The sequence below is a fragment of the Nilaparvata lugens genome, chromosome 4 (genome assembly GCF_014356525.2).
Source record: "Nilaparvata lugens isolate BPH chromosome 4, ASM1435652v1, whole genome shotgun sequence".
Lineage (NCBI taxonomy): Eukaryota > Metazoa > Arthropoda > Insecta > Hemiptera > Delphacidae > Nilaparvata > Nilaparvata lugens.
Genome location: NC_052507.1, coordinates 58741899 through 58763033, shown reverse-complemented (window position 1 = coordinate 58763033; position 21135 = coordinate 58741899). Strand labels below are relative to the sequence as shown.

At 35.5% G+C, this 21135-nt stretch overlaps 1 protein-coding gene across 1 annotated transcript in view; it reads left to right on the top strand.

Moving 5' to 3' along the window:
- Window positions 1-21135, top strand: part of LOC111062474 (neuroendocrine convertase 2) — a 123652-nt gene that overhangs the window by 39047 nt on the left and 63470 nt on the right. The window contains exon 3 of the mRNA XM_039425984.1: window positions 20601-20847. Coding sequence (XP_039281918.1) covers window positions 20601-20847 — 247 coding nt within the window. The remainder of the gene's footprint in view (window positions 1-20600; window positions 20848-21135) is intronic.

Sequence of the window (21135 nt, the reverse complement as noted above, 5' to 3'; positions counted from 1 at the left end):
AAAGAATGATGAAGTTGATGAAGAAGAAGGCAGAAATGAAGAGAGTGCTAATGACGTGGAAAGAAGATTTACAAGAGCTGCAAGTCCCACAGAAGAAAGGAAAAAGAAACAAGACAGAGCAATGAGAAGGAAGTTTTTGTGTGATCTGGAAAGTGCTTTCCCAATCAGCGCACTCCAATAACATCTTCTCACACAAAACAACTGCCCACTGATTGTTGTCCCCCAAATGTACTTCTGTATTGTTTCTATCTGGTCGTCTGCTGTTTTCAGATGATTGGGTCATTTCTCGATATTGTATCTTGTTCAGATTTAATTCTGAATCTATTTTTGGAGTTTCCTGATCTGATGACCTTGTAACGTTTGGAACTTCGAGCAAATTACGAGTTACTTACAAAGCGAGTAATACGAGAAGCAAATTATGAGCTACTAGAACAAATAATATTCATTCTTTTTCCTCTATTCAATTTATACAATAAATACATTATCAAAATGGTAGGGAGAAGAAAAATAAGGTAACCTTGTGCTATCAGTCATCATTAAATGAAGAGAAGATATTGGAGCTCTGCCTGTTTCTTCTCACAAGCAGCTTATATAATCAAATTCAATCTTTCAAGAATTCAATGCAATCATTCCATATTTTCTGTGAGATTAATTACTTTGGACTGTCCTGGATGATTGGTTGAATGTCGAGCATTGACAGTTCAAGTAAATCTCAATATCGCAAATAAACGTTTCTCACTTGTTTGATGTGATATTTCCAAAATATGTTATAAATAAATCCTTCACATATCCGGACAGGCTACCTTTGCTCACGTAAAAACCGCAAGGAGTTTTTCTTTGAATTACAACTTTGTTTGTGATTAAAATATTTGTTTGTAATCTGTTAATTTGTGGTTTGTTATATTTGTTCAGTAAGTTTGTTATTATTGTAAATGTGGAGCTTTCTCATAGTATAAGTAAGGATGAGAGCGTATCTTAACTGCTTGAAACGATATTTCAAGCATCTAGCTTATTCAGATTCATTTCAACCTATCAGCATTGTTCGAATAGGAAGCATTAATGTTATTTGTGAGGAATTCTAACGATTTTTGAATCTTCTCTCAAGTTGACAGCTCTTACGATTAACATGATGCTTCTCATTCAATCAATTCTGTCAGCTTGAAGTGAATCTCACAGCTGACAGCTTCTAACCGCATTCAGTACATCCTTAACATTAATGGAAGCAGAGATAATGGAATATCTGATGAGGAAGGAGAGATAAGGGACGAACTGATAAGAAAGAAGAGATAAGGGGAGTACTGAGTGCTCTCTGATGAAAGTAACGTACATCCCCATCATTCCCGGCAGCACTTGACCAACATAGCAAGTGAGCACTGAATCTCGTCCATCAATTAAAAACCTTACTGTCTGTCCATAGTAGTCAAATTCACTTCAATCTGGCAGCATTGCGTGAATGGGAAGCATTGATGACTGGATGCTGACACAGTTTTCAGTGAATCCCACTATAAATCGGTTGTGGCCATTAACGCGCACGCACAAGCACCACCTGATGGGAGAAGTGAGTGGAGAAGGGGGTTTAGGAATTCAGGGTGTGAATGAGGGGAAGGGGGGGTGCGCGAATGAGGTCACGCGAGGGAAATGATGACATAATGAGTTATTGAAGGCTACCGCCCGCTGACAGGCCCAGCGTGAAAAATAAGATGGTGTAACAGGGTCTACACCCCCCTCTCAACATGGTACACCCCCTCGGTACCATGTACTTTTCATCATCCTGGATAGATACTGGTTATAGGCCTACATTCCTCCCCATCATCTTGAAACCACTTATAACACATCCAGGGTCCTCCTTGTCGGCCTAGATAAATCCTGGGTGTATAGTTCAAATTTCCCACTGATGCAGAACTTATTATAGTACTTCAAGTACACCCGTTAGCTATGGATGAGTATATGCACTTCTATACACTCCTTCAAATTCAAATACGATCATATTCATGTATGATCTGACTTTTTTGTCATATTGTGTATTATTTTTCAAATTAGTATTCATTTTCACTCATAATATTTCCTATTTTTTATTTCTTATTTTTACCAATATTAAATTTTTCATCAACTTTTTCTCATGTTAATTATGAAGAACTTTGTGATATTGAATCGGGAACAGTCTTGGGCTATAATACCTGTAGTTCCCATACCTGTATGCATTTTTTAAATGAATAAATACAAAATAAATGAATATCACAGACACTTATCAGGAAAAAAATTGTACCTGAGAAATATTACACAAGAATAGAGAATGAAACAACAACTTCTGAAACAACAACTATGCATCCCTTCATCCTATTAAATATACTCTGAGGCAACCCACATACCTCTCTCTCAATGCAGACTCCTATTTCCACTACCCTGGATGCACTTTTGGTACATCATCTCCTCTTATAACATAATACAGTAATAACATCCAGTCATAACTTCTGTCATGGGGCTCTGGTGTGTCGTCTGGTGGTGCTCTGCTCGCTGTCTCATTTGGAATGGCGAGTGGTGGTGGTGCTGGACGGGTTACCGGAGCCCTGTAAAACCTAGAATGATACGTTTTCCACTGACTTTGCTTTGTGTCATTCTCACTTTATTCTTTCTGTCTGGCCTTCCTTGGCCAATCTCTTCTTTTCTTATTTCTTGGCGTCTGGTGGCAGCCGGCCTTAAATTTCAGCCAATTATTTTCTCCTTGATCATGAATAGTACAACTAATAGAGCGATTACCAGGGCTAGGGCAAGCGATGAGACTGCGATAGTTCATAGAAATATGAAGCAGTTGGACCTGACAAATCAGACGACCACGGATCGTTCGAACTGGAGACTGAGATCAAGGAGAGCCGACCCCAAATAATGGGAAAAAGGCAAGGAGGAAGAAGAAGAAGTAATAACATCCAGGACCACAGGTACAGAAGTCCCATCACGTCTTGGGAACAAGGATCTACAATAAATAGGTTGCCAGAGTCAATAAAAAATTATCCAGTCTCTTTGTTCGACAAATCACTATTTGATCTTCTGTGTGCAACCCCCTTCTATTCTTTGAATGAGTTTTACGCACATTCTTTATAATAAATCAAGTGAAGTGTTATGAATACTTTATTAACATTGCTAATGACGTGATGACTGTATGGTCCGATAGCAAAAGAATTAGATCTATCGATCTATCCATTTATCTATCTATCAGGCTATCTATCTATCCATTTATCTATCTATCTATCCAGGAACATCTGCATTGCTGCCTCCCCATGGACCATCCCTGTACCCATAAAGACTCAATGTTGGGCTCAGATAATGCTATTACGGCAACTATTTATTGGAAGTGTTAACAAGACTCGGAAAGAAAGTAAATAACGTAATTAGTTTTCCAAAATTTTATACTTCAAGTAGTATATTTATATGAAATAGCAACGCTCATCTAGAAGAGTATAAAGAAGAAGGAGAAGTAGTTAAATGAGAGGTAGAAACTTTAGAGAGGGAGAAGTATTTCATTTATGAGTTGAATGAAGAATCGCTCTAAATCGAGAAATGGAAGGAAAGTCATGAAACGATGACAAAAATGGAAAGGTATGAAGTCAAGCATGCAAATTTGAAAATTTACTTTATGAAAATACTTGAGGACTGACAATTTTGTGAATTGAAGAACTACAAGACTCAACCTATCTCGGACTATGTGTTATCTAAATTTGGGAGAGGAATAGCATAAGGTTACCTTATTTTCCCCCTCCCTATCATTTTGATAATGTACTTATTGTATGAATGAATAGATGAAAAGTGGAGTCATGCGTACAAAAAATCATCGAGAGAGAAAAAAATATAATAGAATGAAAATGTTGAAGAAAGAATGAGTTTGAGGAGAAAAAATACTTAGCGTAGCATGAATGAAGATTGAAGAAATAGCTTGAAAAAGATGAATAACGGGAACGCAAGATGATCGGGTGATAGGGAAAAAATATGATAAGGATGTAGAAGTAAGGAAGCGGTAGAGGAGGATACCCCCTTCTCAACCCAAATCCATTGCCCACCCTCTGTCTCACAAATGGGCACCCATCAAGCAATATCCTACAAAAGAGAGAGAAATTGTGTGTGTCAGAGAGAGTGAGAGAGAGTGTATGAGAGTGGTGGTTGGAGACAGACAGTGATGTATGTAGCCAATGAATCAATGTTCTTCACAACATCGCCAATTTCTGCTGATATATCTCTTAATCCGCGCCAATCTTCATGGATAGATAGGCATTGTCGCCCTATATTGGAGGATGACATCTAATCGAGCTTCATTTTTTTTTGTAAAAGAAAGTGGGGGAATTTGAGTACGTATTTTAGTATAAAATTGAATAGTTCGTATCAAGAGATACGGAATTATGATGGATGAATGTTTACTTAGTTGTAAGTTTTGCCCCTATAATGCCCAGTTTATAATTTTCCTGTTAACTGTCTAGTTTCTGTAGGCAGGTTACCAGTTGTATGTTACTTTATCCATGTGAATCCATTTTATACTGAAATACGTACTCAAATTCCCCCACTTTCTTTTGCGAAAAAAAATTGAAGCTCGATTACATGTCATCCTCCAATGTGTAACAATGTGACACTTTCATCCTGGAAGTGTAACTTTTCAATATCTGACTATTGTATTATTCACATGCTGCCTTATTTCCAAATGAAAGTGAAGGGATGGATGTAGTTTTTAAAATCGTTTTCGTAAATTGAAAGATAACATTGCTCGTGATATTCTCTAGCCTCACCGATACAATTTGTGGAAGATCTTTTGAATATTCATAGACAATATTCATTCATCCTTATAAACAGAGGAAGTTTTCACAGAATTACTATACCGAATGCTGAAAAGGATAATGTTTACCCCCTTTATAATTTGAAAGCTTCATTTTGTTCAGTCAATGTGGAATTCATTGATACTAGGGGCCATGATTTTTTGGATTTATGGATTCCAATGCGTACATCTTTTCAAGCCTGATCAAAAGTAACTCTCAACCTCAACTGTTCTTATTATGTTTCTTCACTCTACAATGCAAATATAATAACCTCCGAAATAAATACAATTACACAGAATTTCTTCATAGAAGAGAAGTAGTTTCTTCGAACTTTATTCACTTTGAACGGCAATGATATCCAAATTTCCCAATACAACTACTGAATCACGTTGAGAGGATGCTGCGGCATAATAATATTGGGTTTAGCGGTAGCTTAGCGGTATTGTTACTCAGGGATAGTCAAGGGGCTTATCTTGAAGTGACTGGTTGAAGTTAGCTGGGCTGGGTCCTTGGTTACTTTGCTTGCTACTTGGTCAAGACTGAATAAATTCTTCTCCAAGGATGATCACGGATTTTGAGGTTAACTTCTTGAAGGTGAATAATATATTGCTTATTGTCGTCGAATTTCAGTAGTGGTACTGACACTAAGACAACATTAGCATCAATATCAGCGTAATGTTATAGTTCATAATATATGTGTGGGAGAAACTTTCAAGCTTGGTAAATTCAGATCATTCCTCTTTGAATTATCATTATCGCTGGGTAATAACAGGAAAGGAAAATATGATGAAAAAAGAAGGAAAGAGGAGAACAAGGAGGAGAAGACAAATAGTTTTAGAAAGAAGAAGAAGTCAAGCTTGATAAAAATGAGTTGAAGATTGGAAAATGATATGAAGGATAAGTGAGAAAGGAACTTCGAACCAATATTCCTAAAGCTTGTCTTGAGAAAACTTCAGAATGTTACGGTTCAAGGTCTCCAAATCCTACATAAACAATCAAATCTCAATTTTGTAGTTCAAATATTTGATCAACCCAAACCAACAATATAAAACTCGATTCTCTGATGGAAACTTGACTGATAGAGTGATCCAGAGTCAAAACAAACTTTTTCTGAACAAAACCCAACAAATTAATCGAAGCGCCACTCTAATTTATTGAAATTCAGACGACAGCAATTAGCCGAGGCTTTCAGGGGTTTGACCCAATTTCTTGACGTGGCTCCTTAATTTACTAGCAATTGATTGATTCATCAATCTCCCTGGCTTCCCAATCCATTATAATAAAGAAGAGTGTGAGGTTGAACTCTCTTCTTTCAGTGGATTTCAATTGATGTTACTGACTACAGTTATTACATCACTACAAGGTCATAATTACACAGCAGTAGATATTGTGCTCTGTTATATGGTGATAATATCCCCGAGAATTCACTGATAGTCGTGTCATGTATAGACTTCGAGTCCATGTTCCTTATGGCGATTTGATGAAAACCCAACCTATCCAATTAACGCATATTTCCTCGTGTGAGTTTTCATCCAACAGTACCTTTGTACCTATATGAAGGGGATGTACAGTAGGGATATGTTATAAAAAGGGGAAGATGAGATAGAACAAGAAAAGGAAAATAGAAGAGAAGGAGAGTAAAGAAAGAAGAGAAGTACTCGAAAAAATCTTAAAAATTTAAGATTAAACTATTTTATCAAGATATAGGCCCTGTTTCTAGAACTCATTTGAACAATCAAACCTCTAGATGTAATATACTGTAGATAGGATAGTTCATTGGATTCAATGGTCCTAAAAACAAAGCCTTAGTGCGCTGGTTGATCAATTGAATAAGAAGGAAATGCTATTATAAAGACTATTAAAAAGCTATTATAAAGACGGTAATTATTTGAGATGGGCGTTAGGTCACAGGCAGAAGTATCGAGGAGGAAGAGAATACGTGAAGATGTGATGTATTATGATGTCAAGTATGATGATTATGATGAAGAAGACTTAGATCATGAGCGATTTAGAATGATATCATGAATATTTACAAGTGTTTCGCTATGAAATAATTGTTACAAATCTTTTCTTTGCCCTGTGGAAGTATTTGTTTTCTCATGAAAAATGTATGACTTTTGTCAACTATCACAGACTGTGATAGTTACTACTACCATTCAAAACTGCATAGATGACAGAATTTATACTCTTTTATAACTTGTCTATTGCTAGATTTATAACTTCCCACTGACTGCCGCCTTGGCGGAGATATTGCTACATCCTCTTTGTTAGCTAGTGATTCATTTGATTTTCCCATGTTTGTTGTAAAGTCGTGGAAATCACTGTTTCTTATTGGTTAGCTTGTGATTGTTTGTGTTATCTCACTGAATCCCCATTGGTTGGCGAAACTACATCTCTCTCATCGACTAGCTTTGCATTTGTCTACTCAATTTCTATGAGTTTCCGAGTTAGTTACGTGGAAATGAAACTTTTATAACTATATATTCATGATGTGTCTTTATTATCAAAACGTATGATTCACATGATACTACATTACTTATGTCCATTATCATAGATTATAAGTGTTGACACATGAATTATAGTATAATATTACTCCTTTCTTACGGCTTACATCCCCATATCCCTTGAAACCTATTACCACGCCCCTGCACTTTAATTTTGCTACTCCCTCCCGGCTTTACATCCGAATCTTGACATCATTCAACCACCTACTACCACGCTCCTGGAACGTGAATATGGTTCTATAAGGATGATGATTCTGCTTCATGATGATATTCCTCCATTTCATACATTTTAAGACTGAACGTTCGATAAAGATAAATGATAGTGTAAAAATCGACACTACAAACTAGTTTCTCAAATTTTCGATAAATGATTAATTATGAAAACTTCTAGTCATTTTTTTCAAAATTAATTTCTTTTCTAGTTATCTGACAAATGCAGCCATGGAATTGTGTTGAACATCTTAATCAATTATTGTCAACTCCCACCGATTCATACTCTCAATTCCAGTATGCCTGTCAGAAACAGACGCGTTTCCTAGTTCAGTTGCATCGTCATTTTTAAATGATTAAAAACGCCGAACCACATCCCCTCTAACTTTATAACTATAGTTCTCCGTCACGCTATAGGGCTCATTCAATTTCCGTGACGCAGACAATCGCTCAACATGTCAGACAGGAAAACTGTCGGGAAATTGCGAGGAAAAGCCCTGTGGAAAAACTGGGAAAATTGAATTGGCACGCGCCAGACCACACGGCTTATGCAATTGCCGATAAATAAATACGTTTCTTGAGATGACAATAAGATATCGATTCGATGACAGTTGTTGTGTAATGTACAGGGTTTAGTCGCTCATAAATTTTGCCGGAGCGTATTGAGTTGTCTGTATATTAGAAACATATTGAATCCGCTCGAGATTATCTGCTGAATTCGCATTATTCAATCCGCGGGTAATAGATTTATATTGAAACGCTGAGGGAAATTGCCGTTACCTTTTCCTTGGGGAAATTTATTGCCTGAAGGGAATATTTTGTACAGTTTTCATCGTGCTTGAGTAGTATATAAACCTTTTTTCCTATAATATTGGGATGATACGTTGTATTTTTCAAAAATATTATAAACGTTGGAAAAACAAGTATCTGATTATGTATTATCATAGAGAAACAATAGCGTAAGTAGATATCTAATGGTATAGGACGTTTATGTCGCAACTTTTACTGTTATCTCAAGCCGATTACTGTCGATTATTGTCGATTTTCACTGTTTTGACCGGGTAAGAGTGTATGAACGGCACAATATGAGAGACTACAAGCATCATAAAGCTTCACGGGAAAGAACTACGTTGGCTATCGGCTTGAGATAACAGTAAAAGTTGAAACATGAACGCCCTATATCATGGGATATCTATTTATGCTATTGTTTCTCTATGGTATTATTTAATATATGCCTATTTTGCTTGATTTTTGTAAAACATGAATATTCTACACAAACATATATTGTCTTATCAGCCAATATTGCAATAAGTGTCAGGCAGGCTTCGAATTTATTGACAAGTAAGTTTTTTGTGAACGTTCAACAGATTGTTGAGTTTGATTATGATTGAAGAATATGTCAATAATTTGTCAAACCAATTAGTATGAGGATGAATTGTAGTCATATTCTAATGATGATGTTTCTCAGTCCATGAAATGTTCTTTGTGATTTTGATTTCCACAGAAGCTAGATTGAAAATGGGACCGAAAGAAAGCGAATCGATGAATGAGAATTGTGGAAGAAAATCATTTGCAAGTTTCTTAACCTATAATGATGCATTCATTGAGCAGATCGAGAACAAAGTACATTGTCAGTTTCTTTCAAGTTGATATTCTTATCACAAGGATTCTAATCCTTGATATCAGCTTTTTGATATATCTTATAATGTTGAATAATTGTTTTAATAGTATAATAGTATTATTATTATTATTATTATTATTATTATCATTATTATTATTATTATTATTATTATTATTGTTATTATTATTATCATTATTAGTATTATTATTATTATTATTATTATTATTATTATTATTATTATTATTATTATTATTATTATTATTATTATTATTATTATTATTATTATTATATTATTATTATTAATTAGGAATATGTCAAATCAAAAGAAAGCTGATTGGCGGTGTCCAACATGTAGAATAAAGATGAAAGCAAGGAGTGATTCTACCTCTTCACTTAACGAAAACACGGATATCCAAAGCATTCTCAATCGAATCAACAATCGACTAGAGTTAATGCCAGAAATTAACAAAAAGATAGAAAATTTAACATCATCCATTACCGGCATCACTGAGGAATAACAGGAAAAGAAAATGTGATGAAAGAAAAAAGAAGGAAAGAGGAGAACAAAGAGGAGAAGACAAATTGTTTTAGAAAGAAGAAGAAGAAGAAGAAGTCAAGCTTGATAAAAATGAGTTGAAGATTGGAAAAATGTATGAAGGAGAAGTGAGAAAGGAAATTTGAACCAATATTCCTTAAACTTCTCTTGAGAAAACTTCATAATGTTACGGTTCAAGGTCTAATCCTACATAAACAATCAAATCTCAATTTTGTAGTTCAAATATTTGATCAACTCAAACCAACAATATAAAACTCGATTTTCTGATGGAAACTTGACTGACAGAGTAATCCAGTCTCAAAACAAACTTTTTCTGAACAAAACCCAACAAATTAATCGAAGCGCCACTCTAATTTATTGAAATTCAGACGACAGCAATTAGCCGGGGCTTTCAGGGGTTTGACCCAATTTCTTGACGTGGTTCCTTAATTTACTAGCAATAATTGATTGATTCATCAATCTCCCTGGCTTTCTAATCCATTCTAATAAAGAAGAGTGTGAGGTTGAACTCTCTTCTTTCAGTGGATTTCAATCGGTTTTACTGACTACAGTTATTACATCAGTACAAGGTCATAATTACACAGCAGTAGATATTGTGCTCTGTTATATGGTGATAATATCCCCGAGAATTCACTGATAGTCGTGTCATGTATAGACTTCGAGTCCATGTTCCTTATGGTGATTTGATGAAAACCCAACTTATCCCTTTAAACACATATTTCTTCGTGTGATTTTTCATCCAACAGTACCTTTGTACCTATATGAAGGGGTGTACAGTAGGAATATGTTATAAAGAGGGGAAGATGAGATAGAACAAGAAAAGGGAAATAGAAGAGGAGAGTAAAGAAAGAAGAGAAGTACTCGAAAAAAGCTTAAAAATTTAAGATTAAACTGTTTTATCAAGATATAGGACCTGTTTCTAGAACTCATTTGAACCATTAAACCTCTAGATGTAATACACTGTAGATAGGATAGTTCTGTTCATTGGATTCAATGGTCCTGAAAACAGAGCCTTAGTGCGCTAGTTGATCAATTGAATAAGAAGGAAATGTTAAAAAGCTATTATAAAGATGGTAATTATTTGAGATGGGCGTTGGGTCAGAGGCAGAAGTAGTATCGAGGAGGAAGAGTGAAGATGTGATGATGTCAAGTATGATGATTATGATGAAGAAGACTTAGATCATGAGCGATTTAGAATGATATCATGAATATTTATATATTTATTCATTTATTTAATCATTTAGAATTACACATCTTTCAGAAAAGTACCACAGGCTTCCGCCCAAAACGGTTCCAATTCTTATTTATACAACAGTCCAAATTGAGTTGGATTCCCACACCGTGACTGGCACAATGTAAATATAATTCCCATGAGTTCTAATTGGACTATTTCTACTCAGCCAAGTGAAGCAAGTATGAATAGTCTCATAGCAACTTATAGGAATAATATTCTCACTAGAACGTACATGTCCACTGATACTGAAATGTTAGAATTCAGCTTGCAGGATTACAAGTGTTTCGCAATGAAATAATTGTTACAAATCTTTTCTTCGCCCTGTGGAAGTATTTGTTTTCTCATGAAAACGTATAACTTTTGTCAACTATCACCGATTCATACTCTCAATTCCAGTATGCCTGTCAGAAACAGACGCGTTTCCTAGTTCAGTTGCATCGTCATTTTTAAATGATTAAAAACGCCGAACCACATCCCCTCTAACTTTATAACTATAGTTCTCCGTCACGCTATAGGGCTCATTCAATTTCCGTGACGCAGACAATCGCTCAACATGTCAGACAGGAAAACTGTCGGGAAATTGCGAGGAAAAGCCCTGTGGAAAAACTGGGAAAATTGAATTGGCACGCGCCAGACCACACGGCTTATGCAATTGCCGATAAATAAATACGTTTCTTGAGATGACAATAAGATATCGATTCGATGACAGTTGTTGTGTAATGTACAGGGTTTAGTCGCTCATAAATTTTGCCGGAGCGTATTGAGTTGTCTGTATATTAGAAACATATTGAATCCGCTCGAGATTATCTGCTGAATTCGCATTATTCAATCCGCGGGTAATAGATTTATATTGAAACGCTGAGGGAAATTGCCGTTACCTTTTCCTTGGGGAAATTTATTGCCTGAAGGGAATATTTTGTACAGTTTTCATCGTGCTTGAGTAGTATATAAACCTTTTTTCCTATAATATTGGGATGATACGTTGTATTTTTCAAAAATATTATAAACGTTGGAAAAACAAGTATCTGATTATGTATTATCATAGAGAAACAATAGCGTAAGTAGATATCTAATGGTATAGGACGTTTATGTCGCAACTTTTACTGTTATCTCAAGCCGATTACTGTCGATTATTGTCGATTTTCACTGTTTTGACCGTGTAAGAGTGTATGAACGGCACAATATGAGAGACTACAAGCATCATAAAGCTTCACGGGAAAGAACTACGTTGGCTATCGGCTTGAGATAACAGTAAAAGTTGAAACATGAACGCCCTATATCATGGGATATCTATTTATGCTATTGTTTCTCTATGGTATTATTTAATATATGCCTATTTTGCTTGATTTTGTAAAACATGAATATTCTACACAAACATATATTGTCTTATCAGCCAATATTGCAATAAGTGTCAGGCAGGCTTCGAATTTATTGACAAGTAAGTTTTTTGTGAACGTTCAACAGATTGTTGAGTTTGATTATGATTGAAGAATATGTCAATAATTTGTCAAACCAATTAGTATGAGGATGAATTGTAGTCATATTCTAATGATGATGTTTCTCAGTCCATGAAATGTTCTTTGTGATTTTGATTTCCACAGAAGTTAGATTGAAAATGGGACCGAAAGAAAGCGAATCGATGAATGAGAATTGTGGAAGAAAATCATTTGCAAGTTTCTTAACCTATAATGATGCATTCATTGAGCAGATCGAGAACAAAGTACATTGTCAGTTTCTTTCAAGTTGATATTCTTATCACAAGGATTCTAATCCTTGATATCAGCTTTTTGATATATCTTATAATGTTGAATAAATTGTTTTAATAGTATAATAGTATTATTATTATTATTATTATTATTATTATTATTATTATTATTATATTATTATAGTATTCAGATTTACTTGCTCATCCAATCTTGTTCAAAGCTTCTTACTCTCATTTCAAGTACATAGTTAATTACTAGCAAGCCATGCTGTGGACTTCTATTGAATGTACTTCAAACTGTCAGCATTCTTTAAATATAAATGACGGTGCTTATCATCCAACCAATGCTGTCAATATTGGAAGTAAATCTCATTATAGCTGACATTCTCATCTTTCATAAGAGGATTTTCATAGAAAAATCTATTATAAAGGTACTTCCAAGCTTTAATGAGCTTGTTGTCGTTCTCCTTCATGTCCCGACGTTTGTTGATTTTGCAAGAGTATAAGGTACGATGCTTTGCTATATACTCTTTTGCTTGGAATATTGAACCCTCCAACTGAAACACAAAAAACGGGTACAGGGTTGATATTATTTGACTTTTGGTCGGTTGGTTTCAAACACAGTAATCTTGTTATGAAGCGATAAATGGAAGTTACTGCGAATCTCGTATGTAGTGCAATCTAATTTACCGCACAAGTGACAGACTAACTAGCTTGTATGAGAGAGCTTCAATTCCTGGAAATTGTGAAAGGATCGATTATTGATCCATGGGCATTAGAAGAGAAGATATTTGGAGAGAAAAAGAGTGCGAGAAATATATTGTAGGATAGTGGATGATAAAGAAAAACAAAGAAGAGTTCGTGGAGTGAACGGTTCAAGTGTGAATAAGATGAAATTAAGAAGTCACTGATAGAAAAGGTTCAAGTGTGAATAAGGTGGAATAAAGAAGGCACTGGTAGGAATAGGAAAGAATTGTTGAAAAAATTGAGCCGAAAAGGAACGGAAGAGATTTAGGCAAGGTAGTTCTGGTTTGCTTATATATACGTCTGGAAGGCCCAATCATAGAGTGATGAAGAAAAGTATATATTCGTATAGTAGCGATGACTGGAGAAGGCTAAAGAAAGATTAAAAATACAGAAGAAGAATAAAAGTCACTAGGAGAAGTAGTTGAGTGAGATTCAGAAACAAATAAAGATGACGAATATTGTCATTCAATATAGAACATTTGGAATCAATAAAAGATTCTCTTCAAGAATATGAAAAAATACAAGAATGAGTCGTTTTTGAGTAGGAAAGTGTGAAGCTAAACTTCTACTTTATTCTGGACTATGTCATCAATCTCAATTTGGTTGACATGCTGGTATGAATTGATTTTGTATTGTCTCTCCCAAACCAAACATTCCAATGATTTGTACTTGTACCAATCAACGGATGTTTCATAAGAGAAAATAATAGAGAGGAGAAGGAAAGAACTGGATCATTATTACGGGTCTAGGTGTAGAGTTGAAGAAATTGATTGGATGAAGAAGAATTTAAAAATAGAAGAGTCTTGAGTGGAAGGAGAATTGAGAACAGACAGGATGATGGGAGTAGAAATACTATTCAGCAGGAGTATGATTATTAGGGGGAGAAAATAGAATAATTTCAACTGTAGGAAGAAAAAAACTATTCAAGGAAGAAGGGCTAATGAATCAAGTACAGGAGGATAGCTTTGCAAGGTAAAATCCTATGAAAACGAAAAGAGGTACATTGAAAAGATAGAGAGGAAGAGGCAGATAAATTGCTAGGGGTGGAAAGACGAATAAGGGAAGCAATGAAAAGACAAAGAGGGTGAACCAGAAGAATATGAAGAGGTGGAAGAACGGATAGAAGGAAACATTGGAAAGACAAAGATGAAAAACGAGGATGAGGAAATGAGAGAGAAGGAAAAAAGTGAGAAGAAGGTTGTTTATGTGAATGTGTGGGAGGAGTAGGCTGCACATACGTCACTAGGCACCCAATCAAGTTGTTATGACAAAATCATAGGAGCGGCAATCTAATCAGAGGCACGGCTTATTTTAGCCAGCTACGCTAATCGAACGAGGCTGCTTGCAATTTACATTACACAGCTAAATGATTGGCAGCGACAACTTACTTGTCGCCTGTCGCTAAATGCCTGTCGCTAATTGCACAGATAAGGCCTGTCGTCATAATGAAACGTGGAATGAAGTGGGGAAGAAGGAGGAAAGGATGTGGGGACGAAAATATGATGATGAAGAAGAGAATACACAATTGAAAAAAGTGGTGCGGATGAGGAAGAGTTGAAGAGGTATGAGAATGTAGAGATGAAGAAGGAGAGGAATACTCTCAGATTAGAATGGGATGGAGAAGTAAAAGAAGAAGAGGAGGAAAAAGGTAATGATGATGATGAATAACAACAACAGTTGAAGTCAGTAGGAGGATGGGGAAAAGAACAAGTAAGAAAGGATGAGGAGCAAGGAAGAGTCGAAGTGGTGAATGATGGACGAGGAAGAAGGATGGAGGATGAGAAGGAGTGGTAGAAGTAGGGGGGAAGAAGTTGAATGACCAGAAGAAATATAGGAGAAAAAGATTCAGAAGGAGGAGAATGTAGTAGATGAATTATAAAAAGGAGAAGAGCTACAGTATAGAGAAAAAGAAGAAGAGGGAGAAGAGAGAGGAAAAGTGGAAAAATAGGATAGTGGAGAAGTAGAGGAGGATGGTGAGAAGAAAAGGAGGGAGAGGAGGTGGTGAAAGTGAAGCATAAGAAGAGGGAGGAGGAAAAGTAGAAAAAGTAGGAGGAGATAAGAAAAAGATCAAAAAGTTGAATGAAGAAGAATGAGGGTGATGTGATTGAAAAGGATGAGAAAGAGGAGGGGAAACAAGAAGATGGAAGTTACGGTGAAGAAGAAGCGTGAAACGAAACTGATGAGTGTGGGTGGTAGGGTTGATGTCAACAGCACTCACGTGAAAATGGGAAATTCCGAGGAAATCTGTCGGAAAAACTGGTGAAAATTGATTAGTAATTAGTGAAACTTGATGTGATAGGTGTCATGATAGGGTTGAGTGGAGGGGAGGCTAATGGAAGTTTTAAGATTCTTTTGGTGAGTAGTATCCTATGTAATGGATCGTTCGTTTTCATCATTTTGGAATTTTTGGAATGGGTTATAAAATGTTTCTATGCTAGTCTTTCAGAGAACGGTATAGTATTAGATAGATTTGTGGTGATGGAAGATTGATAACAGTAAAGAGTAATGAATCATTCCTAAACCCATGAATATTATCTAATATTATATCTATTTGACCGAACGTAACTATATTGTCTGTCTGTATGTAACGCGATTAGGGCCAAAGGCTTTGATTAATTCGATGAGATTTGGCATGAATATTCCTTCTTCAACTGCGCGTCGATGTGTACACAAGGTTTTTTGAAATTTTGCATTTCAAGGATAATATGAAGAGAAAAGCAATTCCTCCATACTCTGATATCACTATGAATTTCATCTACTTTGAAGATAGGATTAATCCAACTATAGAAATATTCATAATAAATCAGCAGACAAGTGAATTATTCATTGCATGCATTACACAGATGTCTGGCCGTGTCTATTTCTATAAGGTAGGGTAAGGTAAGGTACTTTTTATGATGCGTGCCCATCAGTATCAATATTTTTACATTTGGAAAACAAATTTAATAGGTGATTGAAAATAAAATAAAAACTGATAAAATTAATTAAATAATTCTGAAGAAATTATAATATTCTTGATTGAAAGAAATTAATTTTAAAATAGTTGAGAAATATTTTTGTCAGATGGAAATATTATCACGTGAACTTAGTTCAGTGATATAAGTGAGTTTTAGATCTTGGAGAGGACAAATAACAGTTTTTAAGAGTAAATATGATTCAACTGAATTAACCAGAACAGGTGACATCAGATACTTGTGGATGAGAAAACTGCGTGAGGTCTACTGTTCATTGAAGTACCAGTATCTATTCTCTATTTTCTCATCTATTAATATATTTTTGGATTGCGATATCATGTGATTGATTGAGACATGAAAAGCTACTTATCATTATTGTGTAACAGAACATTATTTTATAAATATGTATGTTTTGACAGTTTTTGATTGAGCCTGCTGTTTATCTCTCAATTATTGATTTCATTCAAATACAGGAACTGATGAAATCTCATTGAAGTTTTTCAACTGACCTCCAAAAGTGGACTCAACTCTTGAATTTTTTGTATTTATGAGAATGAATCCAAATTCTCGATTCAAGAAAGCATGAAAATATTTCTCTATTCAGACAAATGGTTTTATCCGAAAACTTTTACACTCTGTAGCACGCACGTCCAATTATTCCTAATCTCTAATCAGAAATTAACATGTATTGTCTCTTTATGAAGTTGACGTTATCTATCACTGAATAAGAAACCAGAAATATAATTGAATCCTCAACCTCCACACATACTGTAAGAACCCCATCAATTTCTCGATTTCAATGAGAAATGTTCTGAAATACTCGAAGCTCATATATAATAATACACAAGTAACATTACAAACGAGCAATAGATAGTTCCCCACAATCTCATTCCTCTTACAACTCCTCATACTCCGCACATACAAGGAAGATTATAATCTAGTGTCATACTATTCAAACTGTCAGCATTCCTCATAAATAAAATGATAGTTTCCCATCTAACTAACACTGGCTGTTTTTATAGCATTATGGCACCGAATAATAGTTACACACCCGATCAACTCCTTGATCTCTAATGAGAAATGTTTTGAAATGATAATTATCAAATGGGGTGCACAGCGAACTCAGTTATATTGTTAATGAGTTTTGCTGACTGGGTGACTGTATTACAAGCTGAACTTTGCCCTTTGATACAAAGGAAAATTTGCGCTTAAATGTCGGCGCAAGGAAATAGCATCGTGCTTTGTATATATTAGTATATGTACACTACATGGCATACATAGCAAGCATTTCCATGCGAAAATAAATGAGTCGCGATATTTCCATTGTTTCAACTTGTGTTATTTTCATGGGCTCGACCGTGAACGAACGATGTTGGATATTTTCGCTGTTGTTTTTCTACGGCGTGACCTCCTTATTAGCAAATGAGTTTTTACTTATAACTGGGTTTCTTTCTTGTTTCTCTCTGTGATTAATTGGGTTGTATCCCTAATAAATATGTAACCCATTATAAAAGTGTAAAATACAATAAAGGAGTGTGGGTTTATAAGAGAGTTGGAAAATTTATTTAGGTGTGGGAAGGAAACAGAGTTAATAAATTTGCTGGTTCATTCTGTATAAATAATAGCTCAGTAGAGTCTCTCCTCTCTCGTAATAAATTTGAAAATAATGCTGTTCAAGTGAGTCATGACATGTAGGAACAATATGTTGAGAATATAGCATTGCTTGTTTGAATGTTCAATATGAAAGGTCCTTCTCTAGCTTCATCATTCGACTGGTAGGCAGCTTTCCATCGTTTTCTGTCCAGAGCTGTACTTTTCAGTTGGATGTAGCTCTGAATGTTCTGTATGAATGTTTAATTCAATGAAATTTTGCGTTCTCATTTTCGATCGATCCTCAAAAATGTCACTCACCTTGAATATAGTACGAATGAATAAATTTCCTGAAAATATTGTCACCTTGACATTTAATAATTATTATAATACAATAATATTATAGGCCTATAACTAAATAAATGAATAAATACATTCTCTATTTAACTCCATCAATAATATTATAATACAGTCATTGAACTGGAGTACAGTATCAAATAGTACACTTTTCTTACTTTCTATTTCATGATCACTTTTTGAATTTCTCATATGAGTTCATATAATTATGTCCATTTCTATTTCAAATAAAGAAGCTGCACAGTTATTGAGTGAACATGAATACTGCAAGAGCTAATCACAGCGAGAGCTTCTAGAACGTTCCTCGACCTTGACATTCAATCACCAAATGCAAATACCATGTAATCCCTTCATTATTGAATAACAATGACAGTAGTTAGTTAAACAGCGGACCAATCTCCTTGGAATCCACTCCTACCTGATTATCCCATCCTCATCCTCTTCCTCCTCTCCCTTCACCTGATCCTCTTCCTCATCCTTCTCCACCATCTCTTCCTCTTCATCCTCCTCGTCAGTCTCTCTTGTGGGTAGTTTGAAGGTAGAAGGGAGGAATACAATTGTAATTAATTTCCGCAGATAGCTAGTTATCTTCGATTGAATGAAGGTAAGCTCTCTTCTTCGATATTCACTTGGAACTGTCACCATTGGCTGAATAGGAACCATTGATGCTATTTCTAAGGAATTCTGACAATTTGAGATTGGTCTCTCTCTACCTACGCGGATTGTATCTGGAATTTAATCACTGGTTCATCCCCATAATTGCTCGTTTCGCCTCATGAGACACGTGGACTCTCTCACTCACACTCATCTTTCACTCTCTCTATCTTTTTCTCTCCATCAGTTTATCTCAGACTATCAATCTCTTAGCACATCGTCCTTTACCATCTTCTTATTCATACGCTTCTCCTTATCTCCTCTCACTTCTGTTTACCACTTCTCAATCGTTATATTTCTTCTTTCTCTTCTTCTACTCTCCCTTCTTCTCCCATGTTTTCCTTCCTTTTCCTTCTTTTCTCTTTCTATTCTCCTCCTTCACCCTTCCTCATCTGAGTTTTGTTGTAATGTGATTGGCTCCATGAACCATGGACACAAGGTGAACCCGATTGGTAAATTAGATTATTCCATATTCACATTTCATATTCACCCGATTGGTAAATTAGATTATTCCATATTCACATTCTGATAAACACTCTCAAGCGCATGTGCTCAGATATTGTTCAACCATTGTTTATGAGGGAAGATGATAACGTTAAAGTTGAAGATTCAAAAGGTTCACTCACTCTAGAAATGTAGGTAAGGGAAGAAAAATTATTTTCAAAATAGAGGTAATCTACAGTATCAAGTTTTCCAGAATTTTACAACCCGGCCATTTCTCCTTGTAACATTATTTTATCATTCTATAGTTCTCTCTCCAATATGAACGGTATTAACTCGAATTTTACTTTCACCTTTCTGTGTATTTGTCTGCTCTCCTTCAACATATTTTTCAACCTAGTCATCTTCTCTTGTTACCTTTCTATTTATCTCTATAAGGTTCTCATTTCAATTTGTAGTTTCAACCATGTTCTTCTCCTTCTTGCTCTGTCTCTCAATCAATCTATGAAAAAAGTAATCTATCCTTGACATACTCCTTCATTGATCCAACGCCAGTCACTACTGTTCCATCATTTTTCTTCTTTGTCGATTCCATTCGCGTTTTTCTCGTGTTTCCGACCTCAAACTGTTATTTCTCTTCCAAGCATATAGAATTCTTTACTGAACGAGCATAAGCGAATTCTCACTTTTGAGTTACTGAAGACCAAAGTCGTTGTCCATCTGTTTGTATCTTGACTTTAGAAAGTCTACAATGACTTCAGAAAGAATTGATCAATCAGCTCCAAATTTTCAACACGAATTTTTTTACAACAAAATTGACTCACTACTTCGTCCTTTTTCAAAATATAAAAATGACAAGTGCATAAGAGAAAAAATTGTTGTGATCTACTCAGCTGAAGAATTCATTGCATGCAATTACTACAGTTTTTCCATCCATTCATTCCTTCATAACATTAGCTACTTCATGCACACATGATTTCGGCTAGTAAATATACTATACAACTCAATTTACAACTTTTACACCAACAAACTGATACGGTTTCCAATCTCGTCTTCCAAACTTATACAATCAAATTTCATCCAATCCAGCACACGAAGCAATAAGGTTTTGCTAGTAACGTCGAATAATTTGAAGGAGCTTAACATTACATTTTTATACTTTCAAGTGGATTTTTAAAAATTGTTTTTTGTATTTTTTTGGGCTATAAATGACCAACTTAATTTGTTGTAGGTGCACATGGCAGTGCAGATGCCCGGGTTCAAGCGAGTGAAGCGAGGCTACAAGCCGCTGCGGGTGGAGAACCTGGTGCCCGATATAGAGCCGCAGCGCGACCCCACCGACCCCTACTTCCCCTTCCAGTGGTACCTGAAGAACACCGGTCAAAATGGCGGCAAGGCAAAGTTGGATCTGAATGTGGAGGCCGCGTGGGCGCAGGGCGTCACTGGCAAGAATGTAACCACTGCCATCATGGATGATGGTCAGTAGTAACTTACTCTTACAAATATTATTGATACATTGTTATCTTGTTATAAAATAGTATCAATTTAATTTTAATTCCACTGGAATCATAGAATCTGATATTATTTTGTTGAGCTATAACTGAGAGGTTTTAGTTTCTCCGTGCCTTGAATCTCATATTTATGGGATTAGATCAGAATATTTTTGTTAACCAATGAGTTTGAAGGTTGTGAACTGAGAAGATTCTAGTCTTTCTAAGGCATTGCTTCGCCAATTTCTTATTCAGAATCAGTGCAGTGAATCAATC